A 19903-nucleotide genomic window follows, 5' to 3' on the forward strand; every position below is an offset into this window, starting at 1 on the left:
AGTCCTATCTACCAAAGCTAAGATCAGTTTTCACTACCACTTATTGTTCCATGTACCAAATCTTATTCGCAGAAGAAACAGAATTCAAACCCCAACCTTAATGTTTGGTGAGTGTGTCAGATTATATTAATACATACATTAATAATGCCTCAAGGGCCAATGGAGTTTTTACAAGTCTACGAACAGAAGAGAAGGTCAAGTTCCATGGAGCAAAAACCATTTTGTGTCTTCAACTATGAATAAACCCCAAAAATGCAGTAACAAAAGATTCTGAATAAGCCTTTCTCTTGGGTTAAAAAGGAGTCGGGAGAAATATAAACATACAGTTTTTCCGCGTATGTAATATGCACAAACCAGACGCAGGAATAGCAGAAGATTTTGGATATGATCTTTCAGATCTCACTCATCCTTTGTTACTTTTTATCGGTCGTCACTCCAACAACAACATTGCTCACCTACAATTGCAGTCAAATGTCAAATCTTTTTGTAATGTGTAAATAACAACAAGGCAGAAAGCTATATGTGAAGTCGTGTGAACACAGGTGATAGAAATACTCACCAACTTTCCACTTTCATCAACGGACATGGGGTTTTCTACAACAACAGTTTGGGTCTGAGAGGGTGGTGTTGACTGTTGGAAAATGAAAAAAATTGATGAACAGAGTAAGTTTTCGTTCAATAAGAATATACAGAACTATTGCAAATTCATAATCTGATAACTCACAGTTGATGTAGAGGGCATTGTTCCGTTGGGCCGGTTAGTTGGAATAGGTACCCTTCCATTACTCATCTAAGGATGAAAAATGAATCAGAAATTTAATTTCAAGCAGAAAGATTGTTGTACTTAACTCCACCATGCAGAAGTGACTTAATAGATAGGATTACTCACATTAACGTTAGTCACGAATTGACAAACAGCGCATTTAACAGACGATGCACCATAAGGATACATGAGGGTCGTCCTACAATGCCCACAATTGATTTGTGCAACCTGATTGGAGGGTGCATGCGGAACCTGATTGGAGAGTCCTGTCAATTTCAAAAAAGTCAAGCACAGTTTCAGCACACAAGCGAAATTAAATAGAAAATCCAATTAGCAAGAAAATTCTGATGAACAAAAGGAAATCAGTAATGCCTGTTCTTAGGCTGCTATGGATGAAAGAAAAGCAGACATCCTATTAGGGCTATTTTAAAGGTAAGAATCCAACAGTAGATCAAAAGAAAGTAATGTTACAATTAAGTGGACCTTTCCACCTCTAACAATTAGTGCCACATGGACAATTTCATACAGTTGTTTTCAGTATATTCAGCTGCTCTACAAACCCCAACTATTTTAAATTTTTGGAAAAAGTAAAACATATGTTATGTGAGCATCTCTACAAGACAATGCAGATCAAACAAAGGCTTGAAAGAAGATTCTTAAGAACTAAAAGACCTTTTAAGCAATTCAGGGAGCTTTAATGTTATATACCTGGCACAAGGTTCGTAGTCTGACAGCAAGAGCATCTTACGCTACTTGCCCCACGAGTATACATAAGCATAGTCCGGCAACCACCACATACAATGTGAGCCATGTCCATCCCTGCATGAGCTGTGTTCAGACCCAACAAGTTATAATCCAGTTGCAAAGCACAGGTCTTTTAACCTCCTCCTCAATTATAATAGAAAGACTCAATCATCTACAAAAATCCGCACAAATTACAAAGAGAAGAATTCGATACCATGTGGAGGAGGAGGAACCATGTTGATAGTGTTACATAAAGCACAACGCACATTCGATGCTCCTCTAGGATACATCAGTAAATTTCTACAACCATGACAAACGAGCTGGTCCTGCATATCTGCTATTTCCATTCCACCCATGAAATCAAAACACAGATTTAGCTTCAAAACAAGACCCACACAGTTTTTTTTAATTAAAAAAAAAGACCCCTAAACATTTCTCAATACTCAAAACTCAATCAATACTTATGAATGAATGCCTCATTGATTGCAACGAAGCAATTAAAGATCTAAGAGCATTAAAAAAAAAAAACTCACCTGATTTCTCCCAACGGATAAACACAAGAAAGGAGCTGACTTTGAATACCGAAACCCAAATCCAATCCAAAGCAAAAAACTTCTGCAGCCAAATCAAAACTAAGAATTGAGATTCCAATCAAACAAAAAAAACTAAAATCAATATTAAGATTACAAAAATTGAAGAAAAAAGGAACAAACTTTGGTGGTCGATCTTACCGATTGAAAATGGGAAAGGAATCAAACCCAGAAAATCTCAAGCGATGATGATATGCGAAACGCCAACCCGAATTGGCGAAATCGACGATAGATTTCGAGATATTATCTTCTCCCCCAAAATCTCTCACCCTGATTTATCTCTCTCTCTGTTTTCGTTTTTTTTTTTTTTTTTACTAGACGCGTTAGGACACGTAAGCCTTTTTTTGCCAGTCAAAAGCGCGTTTATAAGTCAGTCGTTCTAAACCACGATTCAAACGCCGCGATTTGCTTCTGCTTATTAAAATGTGCACTTTTACGCCAAAAGCTTACGCCGAGTCGCCGATCAATCAAAGTAATTAATTAATTAATTATTAAATATAGTATTCTTTTATCGTATCATTCATTTCTTCAGTTTAAGGTTTCAAAACATTTGTTGTGGACTAAGTATAAGTGTACAACAATTTTAGAATAAAAAATAAAATAAATATAATACATAATAGATTATTGTCTGTTCTAAAAATAAAATAATTTATTTGGTTAATAACGAGTTAGTCCACATCTATATAAAACTTAATATATAATATTATATGAACGTTTACAAGATTTAAATAATTAATAATTAGTTTATTTCTACTTGTAATTAGCCTAGCTCGGAAAAATTAATGGTGCAGATAATAGTGCGGATAGGAAAACATTTTGGTAGAATGATTTTTAAAGATTTTTAGAGTTCAAGATTCCATTGTTATTGGTTTATGGATTCTTAGATTCCTAATAAAATCTCTTGTTATTGGTGTATGTATTTTGTAATTCTATTTAAAATCATTTGTTATTGGTGTATGTATTTTGTAATTATGTATTTTGAGAATATTAAAATCTCTAAACTTTAGAAATGCATAAACTCTTTTAAAATCATCCTCCCAATAACCCCCTAAGTATCTACTCTAAAAGTTATTTTAACCAAGTAGGCTACTTGTCTCTGTATCTACTCTTAAAGTATCTACTCTAAAAGTTATTTTAACCAAGTAGGCTACTTGTCTCTGTAATATCTAATTCAAACTTAATAATATTTCCATAATATTATTAATGAATTTTTATAAAAGTTGAATAATTGATCATTACTAGTAACTAGTGAGCCTAGCTTGGGCAAGCTAAAATCGAATAAGTGGAATAATATGATTTATGTTTCGATTGGTGGGTTTGGAATAGGAATACATCATCAACAGAAAAAGGAAAGAAGAAATTATGAATTGGAGAAATAAGTGATGTACGTACGTCGAACCAGTTTTAGATTCTGACTACACACACGAAAAGACCGTCGTAATGATGTCATTGGAGCATACAAAGTTAACCCTTGCCATTCACAAACCTCTATATAAATTAATAGGAAGCAAGGTGTTGATACGGCAAGAAGCAGTTAATCATTTGTTGAGAGTACTTGAGATTCAAGATAGATATATAAAAAGATGGCTATGAGTCGTAGAGATCCTCTTGTGGTGGGAAGCGTTGTTGGAGATGTTCTTGATCCTTTCACCAGATTGGTCTCTCTTAGGGTCACTTATGGCCAAAGAGATGTTACTAATGGCTTGGATCTTAGGTCTTCTCAAGTTTTGAACAAACCTATGGTGGAGGTTGGAGGAGAAGACCTCAGAAAATTCTACACTTTGGTTCTTGATCTCTTTCCTATGTTTCTTCGTTCCTCCTTTGCTCACTCTTTTGTTTTTAGCCACTTTATTTTCTTTTTTCTCTATGCATGGAAACCATTAAATATTTTAACCAAACCCCAACTTAAGTGTAGATAGTTTTGGTAGTTCATTTCATACCCAAGCTAAGTGATGTCCAAATCTTAAGTGATTATTTTAACGAGTAACGACTTTTGAATCTTGATATGATTTTTCGATCGTCTTTATTTTCCATTATATTATAGTGTTTACCTAGTTATGTCTCTATGTTATCGAGTTCAAGAAAAAAGAAAGCAAGCTCGTGATTACTTAATTGCTTTGATTTTGTATTTTCGATCGTCTTCTCTTATACGGTTGTTTGACGTGTTTAATGAAGGTTATGGTGGATCCAGATGTGCCGAGTCCAAGCAACCCTCACCTCCGAGAATATCTCCATTGGTTTGTTTATTGCTGTATAATCTATCTCTCTTCATGTCTTATAACTTAACAATAGAGATAGCAAATATATAAGAAACAACTTCAGATAGAATAATACTATAATTTATCATCTACCTATACTACTCACAATAAATACTATTAACATGTCAAAATTTTAGAGATCCTATACATTTTTGTTAAGTACCACACATAAAACATTATATTTTACATCTTTTACTAATAATAGAAGGGGACATATAGAATAACTTTAAGAGAGCAGCTACTTGTCACTTTACACGTCTGACCTATGATGTCAATAGAAAAAAAAAAGCTACAGAAATATTCTATACAACAAATACAAAACACATGTGGTGAGCGTTAAGTTTCTGTTTTAAAGTGTCATGTTATGTCATAGCTACCACGCAACAAAACGTCTACTCTTAGTTAGTCTTATGCTTTACATTTAACTTTCACAAACTTTTATGCATCATATATATAACCAACTTAAAATGGTACTCTCCTTGCAGGTTGGTGACTGATATACCTGCCACAACTGGAACAGCCTTTGGTAAGTCTAGTTAACTCAATAAATACTTTAGGAACATGCATGTGATAAAGTTATATATAACTTGTACATGCAGTGTTCACATAGATCACACATAAACAAAATATGTAAGTATTTGGAAAACATAATTTTCAGAAAGATATATACTGTGTGTATATATGTTCCGTGACTTGCGTCGGTTCATCGGTCTCAAACCTAGAGCGGTCTAGGCTGCTCTATGCATGTCAGTGCATTGCAACCAATAAAATTTTAATCTAATATATATGTACGTGTTTCTGATTGTATAATATTCAGGTAATGAGCTTGTGTGTTACGAGTGTCCACGTCCCCCATCGGGAATCCACCGTATGGTGTTGATATTGTTCCGGCAACTCGGAAGACAAACAGTCTATGCACCAGGGTGGCGTCAACAGTTCACCACTCGTGAGTTTGCTGAGATATACAATCTTGGTCTCCCTGTGGCTGCCACTTACTTCAACTGCCAAAGGGAGAACGGCTGTGGAGGAAGAAGAACGTAGATGCCTTGCTTAATTTTAACTAATCCATTCGGGTATTTAAGCATCTGAAGCTACGTAATAAGAATTTAGAGATGCGACCAAAAATAAAGTGGTGCATATATATATATGCTGACATCTACTTAAAGTAGTTTCTACTATCTTTTTTTTAGAAAGTAATAATTGAGAGGGAAGAAAGAAATGTGTGTACGAGAAAAAGCCCCTTTTTAGTTGTAAGATATGTGTGTGTAAAATTTATGTTCTCAAACAAAAAAAAAAAATTGAAGTATTCTATGAATATGATTCATCTAAAAAGGTCATTTTGTCTCATATATTTTGAGTTTTCGAGAAACCTGGTAGCTAACAGCAAAAATATAGTTTATGTTTATGAACTAATCTAATCCAAACAAACATAAGCAAATTTTTTAAAATAAAATAATTAAGAGCTCCAATATATATATGTGTGGATATAATTTTATTATAATTTTTACAATATGGCAAAGTCAAAAATACACATAAAAATCATTCATCTCAATGAATGGAGAAATTTTTCTTAAAAACAAATCAAGAAGTAAGATGAGATAGAAAAAGTAATTAAAAAATATTAGTTCAAATTCGAAGTATGTGCATTATAATAAGGTTGAACTATGATTTCAGAGGGATATTATAAGTTTCTAAAAATTAATTCCAAGAGATATAGGTTTCTAACTTTTTTTTAAGGAAAAAAAACAAAAAGTAATGTAAATATTTAGTTTGAACTCTATCTATATTATATTATTTGTGGAAATAGATCATTTTCCGAATTTTTAAGAAACATACATACATTAGATTAAGATTAGTGTATAAACGGCTAAGACCATCTCCATTGAGAAATGCTTAACAAGAGTTGTTTATTTTAGAGAGAGAAAATGTATTAATAAAAAATGGTGTGAGTTGCTTAAATAGCTAAAAAAATACATTCAAAATTGCTTAAACAATAGATTTAAAAGACTTTTGAAACAATTTTTCACTAAATAAGCAACCCATCAAATGAAATAATAATATTTGTATAATTTCAATAATAAACATCTTATGTTAAGCAACCATTGTTGGAGATGCTATAAGTACTACAGTGCCGTGGCGTTGATGACTAAAGGTGGCACCTTTTCTCCACTCTTCGCTTTCTCTCTCAATAGATGAACTTCATTTGATCATTTCCTTCTAGAATGTAATTAAGGGTTTAGTCACCATAGGCTCAAAGTTTAGGGATTTCGTCCTTTACTCAACTTCAGAGAAGACAAAATTAGCCATGAACATTTTCAAGAAGAAGACCACTCCCAAAGGTAAAAAGGTTTGACTTTTTGGATTTTCCTATCTTGATGGTAATTTTGATTTGCTAGCCATAGACTTGAGTAATTGGAACTAGGGTTCTAGAAGAATTCTGCAAAAATGTGACCTTTAAATCTGTTTGTGCTTCAAACCTGACTGTTGTCGAGTGAGGAATCTGCTGAGTTTTTATTTCCATCATAGAGTTCTACAATTGATTCTGCAAAGTCGTCACCTTTAAATTCCCCTGTATCTAAATCTGACAGTGTAGTGTGAATAATCTTCTCCGATTCTATTGTTCAGTTTCATCATTTTTATGTGGGTTTTTCTCTCAAGTTATTACATTGAGGTGTTGTTTCTGCTTACTTGCTTCATTTCTTATGCAGATGCTCTCCGCACCAGCAAGAAAGAAATGGCTGTGGCTACTCGAGGTATGTGTTTATTGTCTGTTGAAAAGCTACTTCTATAAGCACATTGTATCTTAAAGGTAAAAAAAAGGTGTATCAAATGGAAGTCTAGAGCTGTATGCATCCTACCATCATTTCATTGAGGTTGGGAAAAGCTGTTTAGAGCTGCTTCAGTATTTCATAGCTGTTTTCGATGTTTTCGCTTGTTCTCTGGAATCTTAGTGGATCTGTTAGATGGGATTTAGAAAAGAGGCAATAATCACTTCTTACTGGTCTGTTTGTCCTGTGGTTTGTTTCATTGAACTGCTTTATAAATTTGTACACTCTTTCTTAAAATATATACTCATCTAACTGGGTAAATGCAAGCAGTAAGCTATATTTATTTGTATTGTTATATGGTTTTTCTCCCAAATGTGTAATTGCAGGTATCGAACGTGATATTACATCTCTTCAGTTGGAGGTAGATGGCATCTACCAACTTTTCTTCTACTTTGAGTTTATCTGCTAAGGCGTGTTGCTTTTAGATTAGTTTGTTCTGACGGTTTTACTGGACATGACAATTAGGAGAAAAGGCTTGTGGCAGAAATCAAGAAAACAGCTAAAACTGGAAACGAGGTAAAGCCTTTCTTGTGAAATAAAATAGTTTCTTTATCGTTTAGTGAGAAACTTTGACTTCTTTGGCAAACTTTTATGGGGCGGGAATCAGCGTGCAGGTGATGAAATCACAATTCCTCAGTTTCTTTTGTAGTGTTTACTAGCTTGTTGATTCTTTCTGGCTATATAAACTCCTCAAGAGTCAAAACTCTTCTTTTCGACATTAATAAGCTTGTTTTGGTTAAAACATTGTCACAGGCAGCCACCAAGATCTTAGCTCGACAACTCATTCGATTGAGGCAACAGATCACCAAGTTGCAGGGAAGCGTGCTCAAATCCGGGGTGTAACCACTCATACACAGGTTAGGTTGCTTAAATCTCTCCACCCATTCACTGCGACATGCTTTAATACAATAATTAACTTATTGGATGTTTCCTTGATGGGTTGATAATTATTAAATATAGGCTTTGTATGCAAGCACCTCTATTTCATCTGGTATGAAAGGTGCAACCACAGCTATGGTTGCAATGAACAAGGTAATATTCCCATTTTTGTTTCATTTTGCTACTTTGATGGGGTTTTTTCACTTCTCAGGTAACATGTTTTACTCTGTTGTTTCTCATACTTTAAGCAAATGGCACCAACGAAACAAGCTAAAGTTATCAAGGAATTCCAGAAGCAGTCTGCACAACTGGACATGACGGTAAACAGCATCACAGTTCATCTTTCTAAGAGCATGCTTTTATGGCCGGTTTTATCGCAAAAATTGGCCGAGTAATTTTTGTTTTGGGTTTTGCAGATAGAGATGATGTCAGAGGCAATTGATGAAACACTTGACAAAGATGAAGCTGAAGAGGAAACAGAAGATCTCACTAACCAGGTTGGTTACTGCAACAGAATCACTAGAATAATACTTAAAACACATGAGAGTTTTCTCCAAGCTTCTTCATTTCACCTGTATTGCCATCCTTGTAGGTTCTTGATGAGATTGGAGTTGGTGTTGCATCTCAGGTTGAAGTTCTAAACATTTAAAACCTTGAAGGGAAGTGTTTTTTTTTTTTGTCGCACTGATCAAATCTGTTTCGCACTTTTTGTCTAAAACAGTTATCTTCAGCTCCAAAGGGCAGGATTGGAACGAAAACTGCTGCTCCTGCTCCTACCACTGCCAACAACAAGAACGAGTATGAATTATGAAGATACAATTGAGTTTTCATCATTTATGATCTATTATTTGGATAGTACATTCATTTCATACATCTTTAACTTGTCTTACAGGTCGGATTCTACTGAAGTGGAGGAACTAGAGAGGAGATTGGCTTCATTACGACGAATCTGAGACATGAAACTTTCTACATCTTGCATCAAAAGAAAGCAGTTTCTTCGTATTCTTGTGTAAATCTACTAATGTCACAAACTAGATGTCATACGTTTAAATCAAACACTTATAGATATATATATATATCATCGTCAACTTTGCAAGATGTTAAGGTCTCTTTTTGCTCTGTCTTAGCTTTTTTAGTTCTCTATCCTCATGAGTCTACATCAAAAGCCACGAAGATCAAACTAAGAAGAGATATATAATAATTTACAGATTTAAAGAAGATAAGAGGTCACCATTGGAAGAAGACCAAGTTGGAGGATGATGACACATGAGATTCCCCATGTCCACCCCATTACTTATCATGACCCCTTGTAATGAGAATCTTCCATTAAGAAAACCTCATTAGACTGAACCTATCTTTAATTAGTGCCCAGCTCTCTCAATATATTCACAACACTTTAAATAAGAAAACTGGGTAAAGCAGTTTTTTTCACATTTGGGGTTTATTTTCTTGCTGTTTCTTCTTGTTCTTGCTTTTGAACAAGAATCACTCCCAGTGCTGGTTAGTATTCCAAACATATATATATATATGCCAAATCAGTTCATCTATATTCATATTCGTATGATGAATACTTAAAACCATGACTGTTAGCGTCATTACAGAGGAGAGTGAGGCAGATGTGGTGGTCGCATTCCATAAGCTCTCTCTTTCCTCTTCTAAATGATATATATATATATAACATTTCAACTTCCATGTTTTAGTTATTTGTGTAATTTCCAATCATAGAGTTCTTTGTACACTTTAAAAGATCGAAGTCATAATACAATTAACTTTTGAGTAATGTGAAATCCACATGATAATTGTATCCCTAGAATAAACCATTGATCTTCGGACCCAAATCAAATGCACGAGTTATACGGAGGGCTAATAAATCAAGAAATATATGACATTTTGATTTCAAGTTCTTATAGAAAATGGCACAAAAAGAAAAGAGAAGTAAAAAACTCAAAAGAGTTTGAGAATCAAGAGGGAAACAAAAAGAAAGCAAGTAGATGCTCACTATGTGAAACTCTCTAAAACCCCCATTTTATAATCATTCGATGATAGACTGAATAACTCCAGCTCCAACAGTCTTACCTCCTTCTCTGATAGCAAACCTCATACCTTGTTCACAAGCCACCGGCACAATAAGCTCAACAACAATCTTGACTCGATCACCGGGCATAACCATCTTCGACTCTTCGTCTTTGTCGTTCATAATCTTTGTCACTTTACCCGTAACATCAGTCGTCCTCATGTAGAACTGAGGCCTGTAACCTGCAAAGAATGGAGAATGCCTTCCACCTTCTTCTTTCTTCAACACATACACAATTGCTTCAAACTTGGTATGTGGAGTAATGGATCCTGGCTTAGCCAAAACCATACCTCTCTGAATATCAGCCTTTTGAATACCCCTAAGCAACAACCCTACATTGTCACCAGCTAAAGCCTCATCAAGAATCTTCTGAAACATTTCGACCCCAGTGACAGTGTAGTTCCTAGTTTCCCTCAAACCCACTAAATCTACAGTCTCTCCTACCTTAACCGTACCTCTCTCGACACGCCCTGTAGCTACAGTACCACGTCCAGTGATAGAGAACACATCTTCAACAGCTAACAAGAATGGCAACTCAGTCTGTCTCTGAGGGATTGGGATGTAACTATCAACAGCATCCATAAGTTCGTAAATCTTATCTACCCATTTGTTATCACCTCTCTTCACATTAGGATTCTCAGTGAGTGTCTCTACAGCTAAAAGAGCAGAACCAGAGATAATCGGAATATCATCACCGTTAAACTCGTAGGACGAGAGAAGCTCACGAACCTCAAGCTCAACGAGCTCTAGCAACTCTGCGTCATCTACTTGATCCTCTTTGTTGAGGAACACAACCATATCCGGAACACCAACCTGCTTCGCCAAAAGGATGTGCTCTTTAGTCTGAGGCATAGGACCATCGGCGCCGGAGACAACGAGGATAGCTCCGTCCATCTGAGCAGCTCCAGTAATCATATTCTTGACGTAATCAGCGTGACCAGGACAATCAACGTGAGCGTAATGACGGTTCTCAGTCTCGTACTCCACGGTAGCAGTGTTGATTGTGATACCACGAGCTCTCTCCTCCGGCGCTGCGTCAATCTCGTCGTACTTCTTCGCAACGCTGTTTCCCATGGAAGCGAGAGCCATGGTGAGAGCTGCGGTTAGAGTGGTCTTCCCATGGTCAACATGACCAATCGTACCGATGTTGACATGAGGCTTCTTCCTCTCGAACTTACCACGAGCGGCACGTACAGTGAAGGAACGACGAGTGGATTGAGAAGCGGAGGTAGTGGTCAGTGAGTAAGAAGGGAGGAAAGAGGAAGAGAGAGTTAGGGTTTTGAGCTTGCCAGAGGTGGAAATGGCGGAAACAGGTGCGGGATAAAGAGAAGGAGAAGGTGCGGAGTAGGAACAGAGGATTCTAGAGGAAGAGGAACAAGCGGCTGGAGCCGATATCGCCATGGAAGACGGATTTGGAGGAGGAATCGAGAATCCTAGGGTTTGAAATTTTTTGGAGAAGAAGAAGATTTGGGGATAGAGTGAGGTTGTATAGTGTGTGTTATCTCTTTAGAAGAAAACTAAATATAAAAATAAATAATATGAAGGGCTCATATTTAATCCTATCCACTGCAACTCCTTTGTCCTCAAGTTCACACATCCACAAATCGTGCCGTTTTTATATTCCCACGTCACACAAATCGTACCGTTTTCTACATTCATAAACGACAAGACAAAACCAGTGTCATCAGGGAAGCAAGAAGCTACATGTGTTACATCTAAAGCCTGAAGAGATTTTTATGGACTTTGGGCACTAAACGGCAAGTAAGTGAAACTCGAGTTTGGTCTCTGTGAAGAATCTTGTCACCGTCTTTTCTTGAATCTTCAATCGAGTAAGCCAAAGCTTCAGCTTCGTTAACGACCTGAACATAGGCATAGACACCACAATAAAGTTACTCTCCTTTTACACTAATGTCACCTACCATTTTACATTTTTAGATATGAGAAAAGAGCTTTGTGTTGCACCTGGTTGTAGCAATGTGTTGGACTATCGCTGATACCATGGAGGAAATCTGAAAACAAGACAGGATAATGAGAATATTGAGCGGCAGTTTTTAAATGGTTCCTGATTACTCTTCTCTCCCTCTATGTAGTTCAATTATAGGATTGACAATTTTACCTGAATATGCGTCATCTTTGAAGATGAGTAAGCTTCGAGGCCTCATCAAGACAGAGAATGAGTCTCTCTCAGGCACACAACCCTCTGCACCAAGACTTTGGTCTTTGGAAATGTAATCATCACCTGACCTTAATCTCAAATGTGGAGTGAAGTCCATAACGACAGGTGAGCCAAGAGACAGTATAGCTACAACAGGGAAATAAGCAGGTCCATCCTGGTGCGGCTGTGGAAATAAAAAACTTGCTCAAGAACTTAACAGTAAACTAACAACCGCAGAATAAACAAATTGAAGTAAGAAGCTGTGTAACTTTACAGCCAAAACTAAAACCAACAAATAAGTAAATAACCACGTAGAAGAACCAATAAGATAACAGACCATTATCCCTTGGTCAGGATGGTATTCATTGATGAGGACATGGTTTATAGCAGAAGGGAAGAGACCCGAGCTTCCATGAATTTTCGTTGTAACCTTTGTCAGCCAGGAAGGCACTGAAACAGAGAGAAAGATACATATATACATACTCTTGAGCATCTATCTAGAACTTAGATAATCAAGAATAATAGGAATATACTTTTTATCATTCTTACTTACATTCTTGTGGAACAAGACCCTTTTCATGGACCATACCACCTGAAGAGCAAAACCAAACCTCAAGACTCTTATGTTCCTTCAAAAAATCACCCAATGAAAACTAAAGCATGAGAAAAGTGTACCCCAGTTCTGTAATCGTCTGTTCTTTAATGTCTTCCACTTGGAACCAGAGGCTCCATATATCTTACAGGACAGCCAAAAGGGTATATACAGTAAAATTAAAAAGAGGAACAAAATCAAGATTTTCAAAAATGCAAAACAATAGAAGAGGAGAGTTTTATTACATGATTTAGGAGCTGGGTTTGCTCTTCGTCAGTTATGAAACCGGGAATGTAGAATACTGTCGGAGTAAGACCTACCCTGAAGTTATCTAACTCCATGCCTGTCAAGAATCAAACACTTGATTTAGATTTTTTTAAAATCAAATTAGAACACTTGTTACTGAATCAGAACTAAAACTGAAGTCTATTCAGCTAATTTACATCAAACCCATTTTAATATATCATCTAATAATGTTAAAAAGAGGAAAGATAAAGCAAAAGGGATAGACGAAACTAACCAGGAATTGCCATAGGAAACAATCGATAAACCCTAAATAGAGAAGAGTAAGAATCAAACAATTCTCAGATCAAATTGGCTGATGGGTGAAAGAAGAAGAATAAAACCAGGTTTTTTTTTGCTCCTCCCGCTTAATTAAAAAAGGTTTACATTACATCTCTTCTATTGGGTTTATAAGACCCCAAATAAACTTCCCTATTGGGCCTTCAACTTATATTTGGTAATTTTATAGAAAATGTTTATTGTCCATGTAACTTAATTGAACATTGTCTACTCGCCTCTCAGTTGTCATCTGTATAAGGTTCGTTGTATGATTGTGTTCTTTTTGTCAACAAAACACTTAAAAAATGGAAAATCTCGTTCAACCATCTTTCTTTCAACCTTTTGTAAAATGGTGTAGCTGACGGAATTCTCAATAAGTTAACAAGAAGTGACTTTTATTAGTGCACATGACAATTAACAACTATGAGTACTAGTCTGAACTTTGAACCATTTGCTTTCAGCCTTCTTCCCAATCAACATCGTCATCTTCTTCACCACCATCTTCTGGTTCTTCTGCTTCATCTGCTTCCACATTCAAATCCACCTTGTAGTTTCCATTGGCTGCAAATTAAGTTACATCAAAAGTAACCACGGTGAGCATCACACTATTCTTAGATATATCATCGGACCTAATCTCTAACCCACTAATACAGTTAAACTATGAGCATGTCTTAACAAGTTTATCTTGCTCACACTCTGCATATTCCAAAACGAAACTGTGCTTTCCTTGTATTTGGAGCATATGCCAATGCTCTTTTCCGGTTTTATACTTGAGAAAATAATAAACAAGGTTCCTTCTAAAACTAACTAATGTGTTGTTTCATGTGATCATGGTTAGCGAACTGGAAATGAAATAATAGTAAACTCAAACTGACCTGCAACAGGAGCTTCTTCTTCCCATTCAACATCTTCTTCTTCATCTTCTTCACGTTTGGACTTCATACCAACCTCACGATCTGAGAATGTAGTAGCTGTGGTTGATTCGCCTGCAGATTCTTGCTGATTCAGCTTTTCAGCAAGCTCTTGCTGCTCTAGTAGAGCGGCATAGTAAGCTTTGACGTACTCATCCTGAATTAAAATGAAAATAAAATGTATCAAGATTCTGGAAACAAAATCCACAAGATGCTACAGTGGGAATCTAAATAAACACATAATTTTTCTCCAAAAAAGCATGCCTTTAAATCCTTATCATCATCGCCATTTCCCATGACTGATTTCTTGTCATCTGAAAATTTTGCTGCTCCTCCATCAACCTTTGGTTCCTGTCTCATCTCTCCTCTTTGTTCCTCGGTCAGATTCATGCCTTGCTTGATCATCCATGGAGGTAAGACTTTCAGACTAGAATCTCCAACTTTAGATTTGTCATCTTCTTTTCCTTCACCAAGGTTGACCTCAACCTGACCATGTAAGATTAGAGAAATCAACAAAGCGAAAAATGCAGGGAAAACTTAACATTAAAATTCCATATACATTGAGAAGTATAACATAAAGATCACCTTTGTTTCTCCGAGAAATGGCATTGGTGTTGAACCATACCCACCCTGTGACCTCAAAGGATCATCAGGGTTAAGAAGACCATTTTCACGAGCAGCCTTAGCTGCACGAGCCTCCCATGCCGGAAAAGGTTCAAAGCCAGGAAATGGTAGGTCTTTTACTCTATCTATTTGATCCATCAGAGGTTTCAGGTCAACCTACATTTTATTTCCAACCGTGTCAAAGCAAAAGCTACATAACTAATGCCAGAACACAGAAGACACGAATCAAGCAAAACTAATCACTAAAAACAGCAAGGTACAAAATGAAACTTTCCTAACTCATAAACTTGAAAGTAAATTTGAGATGATGTCGAGAGTGGCTAATATATCAGCATGACTAAAGTGCTAGAACATAAACCATGGATTACTTGTTGCGAAAAAAATAACACCAACCACCAAGGAGACTTTTAAATAAAGCCAGATTCCTTTTTATTTTTTCACAATCTCAAGCATTGGACTGTTACGAACTCATCCCCTAGAAACTAATCAAGATCAAATATTGTTCTGATGTCATCATGAATATGGATGCACAGCTTCAGTGAAGACAAATCAATTAGTGTTTTATCAAATTTTCACTGAATTGAGCTGCTAAAACATTATACACAGACCTCCAGATTCTGAAGCCAAACTTTTATTTTCTCCCGCTGCCGTCTCCTTGCATTGTCACCTCCATCTACTGCTTCTTCGGAAGTTAGCTTGTTACATTCCATAACAAGTTCACCATTGCAACTTTCACAATGAAAACAATCGTCTTCCATAGAAATTAATCTCAGGGCATCCAGTGCATTATATCTATATCAGAAATGAGAATCTATTCAGTTTTAGTTAAGATAGCACAACCCATCAATTTGAGATTGAATAATATAAAGAGTAGTAGATTTTACTTTCTTTTGCAGTTAGGACAGCCATACTCCTGAACAGTATTCCTATCTTCTAGTTCATCTTTGAACTTTTTTTTCATCCGGTGCAGTTTATAACGAACAACATCATATATCTGTAAGAAAGAAGAAGTGCTAAAGGGTAGTTTCATGACTAAAAAAAAAAAAAGCAAACTGAAAGAAAAGAAAAGAAAAAGTAGTAGGCACATGAAGCATACCTGTGCATAATCAAGGCAGCAATATGAGTGTGTGTGGAACTTAATGTTGTCTTCTGCTCGACCAGAAGTTGTAGCAGCCACTGCAAAACTATACATCTTCGCACGCTTTGCAGTCTATTGAAAAGATCGAGATTCAAAAACAGCAGAGTAAGGAACGAAGTGTTACGGGATTAAAGACAAGCAAACAATCAAACAGAAAAATGTAGAAAACGTGGTGAGAAAATAGAGCCACAAGTTGCATAAGGGGAACAAAAGTTTCACAGGAATGAGTAAAGAACGCAAAACTTGGAAAAGAAGTACCCAACTAATCATGCTTTCACACTCATGTTCTTCAATCATTGTTAGTAGATACTTTATAGCAATATGCTACTTATCATAAAACTAGAAGAGTTACTGAGTTATAGGCTTAGCAAGAACAATATTATGAACTAAGTGCTATATACCAATCTGAGTTATAGGCTTAGCAAGAAAAATATTATGAACTAAGTGCTATATACCAATCTGAAAGAACATAGTTTCTGCACAGACCTCTTTCCTGTGGTAACGCACGACAAATTTTTGTTCTTCAAAATGTCTAATTAATTTTCGAAGTTCCTTGCCATTCCGGTTCAACTCTTTTGCCAAGTCTTCTTCTCTAACCCATTGCCGCCTAGTAGACATAAAACCAAAGAAAACCCAGAAATGAAAGTCAGTGAAAACATAGCGGGTTTAAATAACCAATCTAAGCATTATCAACCTTAAACAGCCCATGATCAAGTTTCACGAGTTAGTCTACCTTTTCTCCTAAAACCCCAGGTGACAAAGAGATGCAATCAAACTTCAGATGTTATAAAAATTCAAACCCCATAATTGGGAAACTAAAGTGAAAACTTGAGATGATTGTGGATATAAATTGAAGAGATGCATATAAACCTCACAAGCGCGTCCAGCAGAAGAGCGGCAATCTCTCCGCTGCCACCTTTAGCAGATTTCTGTTGAGTATCGATCTCCGGAGTATTGTGTAAATAGAAAACCCTTGCTACAAGCCTCACCAGCCTGATAATTAACGCAAAGCAACAAACATTGATAAAAGGCACAGTTTAAACATATATCCGAAGATTTTGGAAGAGAATATGTGTGTGATTGGGATAGAAATGGTATAAAGAAATTACCTGATAAATGGCTCAAGCACAACAGTCCTATGCACCACCGTGACTGACTTTTCCATTGATTTAACAAAACCAGATACTAACATTCACCAGATGAAGAACCAAAGTTAAAGTTTGAGCCTTTGATACAAACCTCTGTGAGACCTCAAAACCCACAAATGCACCCAGATCACGCAATACGAGAAGGACTTCGAATTAACGATTGAATCATCACATGAGGAATAGGTACGATAGATTACACCTCACAATGGTGGTTTGATAAACAACGAAATTAGGGATTTTACGTTACAGCGCGTTAAACTCGAATCGGAACAACAAGTAGAACCCGACAAATCTAGGGTCAATTTTCTACTTTGACGGGGATAAATCTAAAGAGTATCAGTCCGAAGAGGATATAAATCAACGAAGGTTACCGGAGAGCTCGAGAGGGAACGAGAGCACGGCAAAGAGGACAGAGCCAGAGCTCGGCGAATAACAAACGGAGTTTTTTCTTCTTTTTATTGTTAATATAGAATGATCAAAGTGTTTTGGGTTGGTTATTGGGCCTATTTGATGGGCTTGAATCGTTCTCAATATATCGAGAAACCTCTCTTTCGTGTTCGTCGATAAAGCAAGAGAGATCATTAAATCAAGGCTTCTTCTTCGATCGTTCCTCTCGTCTGGTCTCTTGTTGTGAATTACTTCTCCTAAAGGAAAGGTTCGTATCGATTCGATTGATAAACGCTAGTTGATTTCGTTCGAAGTTTGGAGAAATGGAACTCAATTGTAGTGTTTTTAGGTTGCGGAATCATAGATATTGGAATTTCGCAGACCTTGATTTTCAGGATTTCGCCAGAAATTGGCCTTTTCAAACTATTAATCAAGCTCGAATCCTACTTTGTTTGGTTGATAAACACTAGGTTGAGCTCTTTTATAAGATCCGAGAAATGGAAATTGATTGTGGTGTTTAGGTTGCAGAGAATCTGGATATTGAAAAATTGCACCGTCTTAGAAACCCTAATTTTGAGGAATCGGCGTTTGTTTAGGTATTCTACGTTTGTTGGTTTGAGTTATATATTGTGTGGCCATGGTCATCTTCTGAAGGTTAGGATTACGTTTTTCTTCAGATGGCTCTAAAGGAGCAGCTAAATAAGTTCAACAAACAGCAAGAGAAATGTCAATCTACGCTTTCGAGCATTGCTTCTTCCAGAGAAAGAGCGGGGCCTTCCTCGAGGCAGAACGTGCCTCTTCCTGCGGCAATCAGTCAGAAGAAGCCTGATGGTCCTCCTGTCAAGTTCTCTAAAGATACTGAACGACTTCAGAACATTAACAGCATTAGAAAAGCTCCTGTTGGAGCTCAAATTAAGCGTGTCATTGATCTTCTCTTTGTGGTTTGTATTTGTGTCGCCCCCATCTTGTTGTTCTTCATATGAGAGCTTATTAATCATTTATATGACAAAGTTGGTTTTGTCTCTTGTTTGACTGTTTACTTTCAGACAAGGCAAGCCTTAACGCCAGAGCAAATAAATGAAAGGTGTCATGTTGATATGCATTCCAATAAGGCTGTTTTTGATAGTTTGAGGAAGAATCCGAAAGCACACTATGATGGAAGAAGGTTTTCTTACAAGGTAATTAAACATTTCATTCAAAGTGACAAAAGTTCTCATTTTTCTCTTTGTTAAAAGTTTGGCTTGTTTACAATTTTGATCTGCTGTCACAGGCTACACACGATGTCAAGGACAAGAGCCAGCTTCTTTCATTGGTGTATAAATACCCTGATGGGATTGCAGTGGTTGATCTTAAAGACGCTTACCCGAATGTATTGGAGGATTTAAAGGTATGCATTGTTATAATTGGCCAGACACTAAGATGGTAGTTTTGGATATAAAAACTCCATGTAAAAACTTTATCAATGTATTATGTGGATTCTTGGTAGACTTTGTGAGATCAATGGTGACATGAGAAATTGAATTGAAGATTCTCTAAGCATGGTCGCCTTAAATCTCCTACGTTTTTGGTTGGGCAATCAATTAGACAACTGTTATCTACGTTGACTAGTACTGAAACCATACCGGTTATTGTTTTTAATTGTGTTTCTGTGGCGTCAAAAGTGTATTTTGCTAAGCAGATGGAGAAAATATATGTTGCTTTTTGAAACCAAGAAGCTAACAGAAGTTTTCAAGATTGTCTTGTATTTTGCAGGCTCTGCATGCTTCCAGGGACATCTGGTTGATACCAAATTCACAAGAGGACATTGCGTACCCAAATGATTTCAAGTGTGAGATTGCAGTTGACGACGAATTTAAAGCTCATTTCCGTGACATAGATATCCCAAGCGACATGCTGGACGTGGAGAAGGAGCTGCTGAAAATCGGTTTGAAGCCGGCGACAAACACTGCTGAGAGGAGAGCTGCTGCACAGATCCATGGCATATCGAACAAACCGAAGGATAAGAAGAAGAAGAAACAAGAGATCAGCAAGAGAACCAAACTCACCAATGCCCATCTACCTGAGCTCTTCCAGAGCATTAACGCCAACAGTTCCCGGAACTGAACCTCGTAAATGGATATGATTATGCGGTTCAAAATTCAAAATAATCATGACTTTTTATCACTTAAAAAATGTATAACAGTGGAGAACAAACATATTGTAATGGTTATGACCTCAAGTGTAACGATGGTTTTCAAGCATTCTCACAATA

At 36.6% G+C, this 19903-nt stretch overlaps 6 protein-coding genes and 1 pseudogene across 13 annotated transcripts; 3 read left to right on the forward strand and 4 right to left on the reverse strand.

Annotated features, from left to right (window-relative positions):
- Positions 1-119: 119 nt before the first annotated feature.
- Positions 120-2407, reverse strand: LOC17879438 (protein LSD1). 5 transcript variants are annotated; one of them, XM_006284533.2, is made up of 8 exons: positions 2239-2407; positions 2041-2122; positions 1722-1841; positions 1472-1591; positions 890-1029; positions 725-790; positions 560-631; positions 122-455 (listed from the first exon to the last, which is right to left on the reverse strand). In XM_006284533.2, the coding sequence occupies exons 3-8, from the start codon at positions 1837-1839 to the stop codon at positions 414-416; spliced, it is 558 nt and encodes a 185-aa protein (XP_006284595.1). In that variant the 5' UTR covers positions 1840-1841; positions 2041-2122; positions 2239-2407; the 3' UTR covers positions 122-413. The 5 variants fall into 5 exon arrangements, with proteins under 5 accessions (XP_023635155.1, XP_006284595.1, XP_006284594.1 ...); XM_006284532.2 differs by having other exon boundaries at positions 1722-1844; XM_023779387.1 differs by lacking the exons at positions 2041-2122; positions 2239-2407 and having other exon boundaries at positions 120-455; positions 1472-1582; positions 1722-1869.
- A 1273-nt stretch (positions 2408-3680) lies between these two features.
- On the forward strand, positions 3681-5396 carry LOC17878120 (protein TWIN SISTER of FT). The gene is made up of 4 exons (XM_006285867.1): positions 3681-3881; positions 4273-4334; positions 4841-4881; positions 5173-5396. The coding sequence occupies exons 1-4, from the start codon at positions 3681-3683 to the stop codon at positions 5394-5396; spliced, it is 528 nt and encodes a 175-aa protein (XP_006285929.1).
- Positions 5397-6499: 1103 nt separating this feature from the next.
- Positions 6500-9160, forward strand: LOC17877710 (annotated as a pseudogene).
- Positions 9161-9926: 766 nt separating this feature from the next.
- LOC17878262 (elongation factor Tu, chloroplastic) lies at positions 9927-11630 on the reverse strand. Its single transcript, XM_006285130.2, has one exon. It carries the CDS (start codon positions 11535-11537, stop codon positions 10095-10097), a length of 1443 nt encoding a protein of 480 aa, XP_006285192.1. The 5' UTR covers positions 11538-11630; the 3' UTR covers positions 9927-10094.
- A 36-nt stretch (positions 11631-11666) lies between these two features.
- LOC17879727 (alpha-ketoglutarate-dependent dioxygenase alkB homolog 6) lies at positions 11667-13525 on the reverse strand. 2 transcript variants are annotated; one of them, XM_006284378.2, is made up of 8 exons: positions 13404-13525; positions 13129-13226; positions 12967-13027; positions 12845-12883; positions 12629-12741; positions 12253-12475; positions 12099-12145; positions 11667-11995 (listed from the first exon to the last, which is right to left on the reverse strand). In XM_006284378.2, the coding sequence occupies exons 1-8, from the start codon at positions 13414-13416 to the stop codon at positions 11852-11854; spliced, it is 738 nt and encodes a 245-aa protein (XP_006284440.2). In that variant the 5' UTR covers positions 13417-13525; the 3' UTR covers positions 11667-11851. The 2 variants fall into 2 exon arrangements, with proteins under 2 accessions (XP_006284440.2, XP_023635644.1); XM_023779876.1 differs by lacking the exon at positions 12967-13027 and having other exon boundaries at positions 12845-12920.
- A 217-nt stretch (positions 13526-13742) lies between these two features.
- LOC17880214 (general transcription factor IIE subunit 1) lies at positions 13743-17659 on the reverse strand. The gene is made up of 10 exons (XM_006286208.2): positions 17227-17659; positions 16988-17110; positions 16604-16724; positions 16076-16189; positions 15864-15973; positions 15588-15771; positions 14941-15135; positions 14620-14841; positions 14320-14512; positions 13743-14005 (listed from the first exon to the last, which is right to left on the reverse strand). Exons 1-10 carry the CDS (start codon positions 17307-17309, stop codon positions 13902-13904), a joined length of 1449 nt encoding a protein of 482 aa, XP_006286270.1. The 5' UTR covers positions 17310-17659; the 3' UTR covers positions 13743-13901.
- A 161-nt stretch (positions 17660-17820) lies between these two features.
- Positions 17821-19892, forward strand: LOC17879392 (general transcription factor IIE subunit 2). Of its 3 annotated transcripts, XM_023779875.1 has the most exons (6): positions 17843-17920; positions 18174-18248; positions 18330-18593; positions 18699-18830; positions 18923-19039; positions 19405-19892. In XM_023779875.1, the coding sequence occupies exons 3-6, from the start codon at positions 18330-18332 to the stop codon at positions 19753-19755; spliced, it is 864 nt and encodes a 287-aa protein (XP_023635643.1). In that variant the 5' UTR covers positions 17843-17920; positions 18174-18248; the 3' UTR covers positions 19756-19892. The 3 variants fall into 3 exon arrangements, with proteins under 3 accessions (XP_006284252.1, XP_023635643.1, XP_023635642.1); XM_006284190.2 differs by lacking the exon at positions 18174-18248 and having other exon boundaries at positions 17821-17920; XM_023779874.1 differs by lacking the exon at positions 17843-17920 and having other exon boundaries at positions 18163-18248.
- The last annotated feature ends 11 nt before the right edge of the window (positions 19893-19903 follow it).

This window comes from Capsella rubella, unplaced genomic scaffold, assembly GCF_000375325.1.
Source record: "Capsella rubella cultivar Monte Gargano unplaced genomic scaffold, Caprub1_0 scaffold_7, whole genome shotgun sequence".
NCBI classification, from domain to species: domain Eukaryota; kingdom Viridiplantae; phylum Streptophyta; class Magnoliopsida; order Brassicales; family Brassicaceae; genus Capsella; species Capsella rubella.

Bases quoted from the DNA above. Each gene is read 5' to 3' on its own strand.
- LOC17879392 (XM_006284190.2), top strand. From the start codon at position 18,330: ATGGCTCTAAAGGAGCAGCTAAATAAGTTCAACAAACAGCAAGAGAAA. The intron at 18,594-18,698 runs GTTTGTATTTGT...GTTTACTTTCAG, and splicing joins TCATTGATCTTCTCTTTGTG to ACAAGGCAAGCCTTAACGCC. The intron at 18,831-18,922 runs GTAATTAAACAT...CTGCTGTCACAG, and splicing joins GAAGAAGGTTTTCTTACAAG to GCTACACACGATGTCAAGGA.
- LOC17879727 (XM_006284378.2), bottom strand. The intron at 12,742-12,844 runs GTAAGTAAGAAT...TCTCTGTTTCAG, and splicing joins GGGTCTTGTTCCACAAGAAT to TGCCTTCCTGGCTGACAAAG. The intron at 12,476-12,628 runs GTCTGTTATCTT...TTATTTCCACAG, and splicing joins ATCCTGACCAAGGGATAATG to CCGCACCAGGATGGACCTGC.
- LOC17878262 (XM_006285130.2), bottom strand. From the start codon at position 11,537: ATGGCGATATCGGCTCCAGCCGCTTGTTCCTCTTCCTCTAGAATCCTC.
- LOC17879438 (XM_023779386.1), bottom strand. From the start codon at position 1,863: ATGGGTGGAATGGAAATAGCAGATATGCAGGACCAGCTCGTTTGTCAT. The intron at 1,583-1,721 runs GTATCGAATTCT...CAGCTCATGCAG, and splicing joins GGTTCCTCCTCCTCCACATG to GGATGGACATGGCTCACATT. The intron at 632-724 runs GTGAGTTATCAG...ATTTTCCAACAG, and splicing joins CAATGCCCTCTACATCAACT to TCAACACCACCCTCTCAGAC.
- LOC17880214 (XM_006286208.2), bottom strand. From the start codon at position 17,309: ATGTTAGTATCTGGTTTTGTTAAATCAATGGAAAAGTCAGTCACGGTG. The intron at 16,190-16,603 runs GTCTGTGCAGAA...TCTTTTCAATAG, and splicing joins TGCGTTACCACAGGAAAGAG to ACTGCAAAGCGTGCGAAGAT. The intron at 15,136-15,587 runs GTCTGTGTATAA...AATAAAATGTAG, and splicing joins TTTGGCTTCAGAATCTGGAG to GTTGACCTGAAACCTCTGAT.
- LOC17878120 (XM_006285867.1), top strand. From the start codon at position 3,681: ATGGCTATGAGTCGTAGAGATCCTCTTGTGGTGGGAAGCGTTGTTGGA. The intron at 3,882-4,272 runs GTTCTTGATCTC...TGTTTAATGAAG, and splicing joins TCAGAAAATTCTACACTTTG to GTTATGGTGGATCCAGATGT. The intron at 4,882-5,172 runs GTAAGTCTAGTT...TATAATATTCAG, and splicing joins CACAACTGGAACAGCCTTTG to GTAATGAGCTTGTGTGTTAC.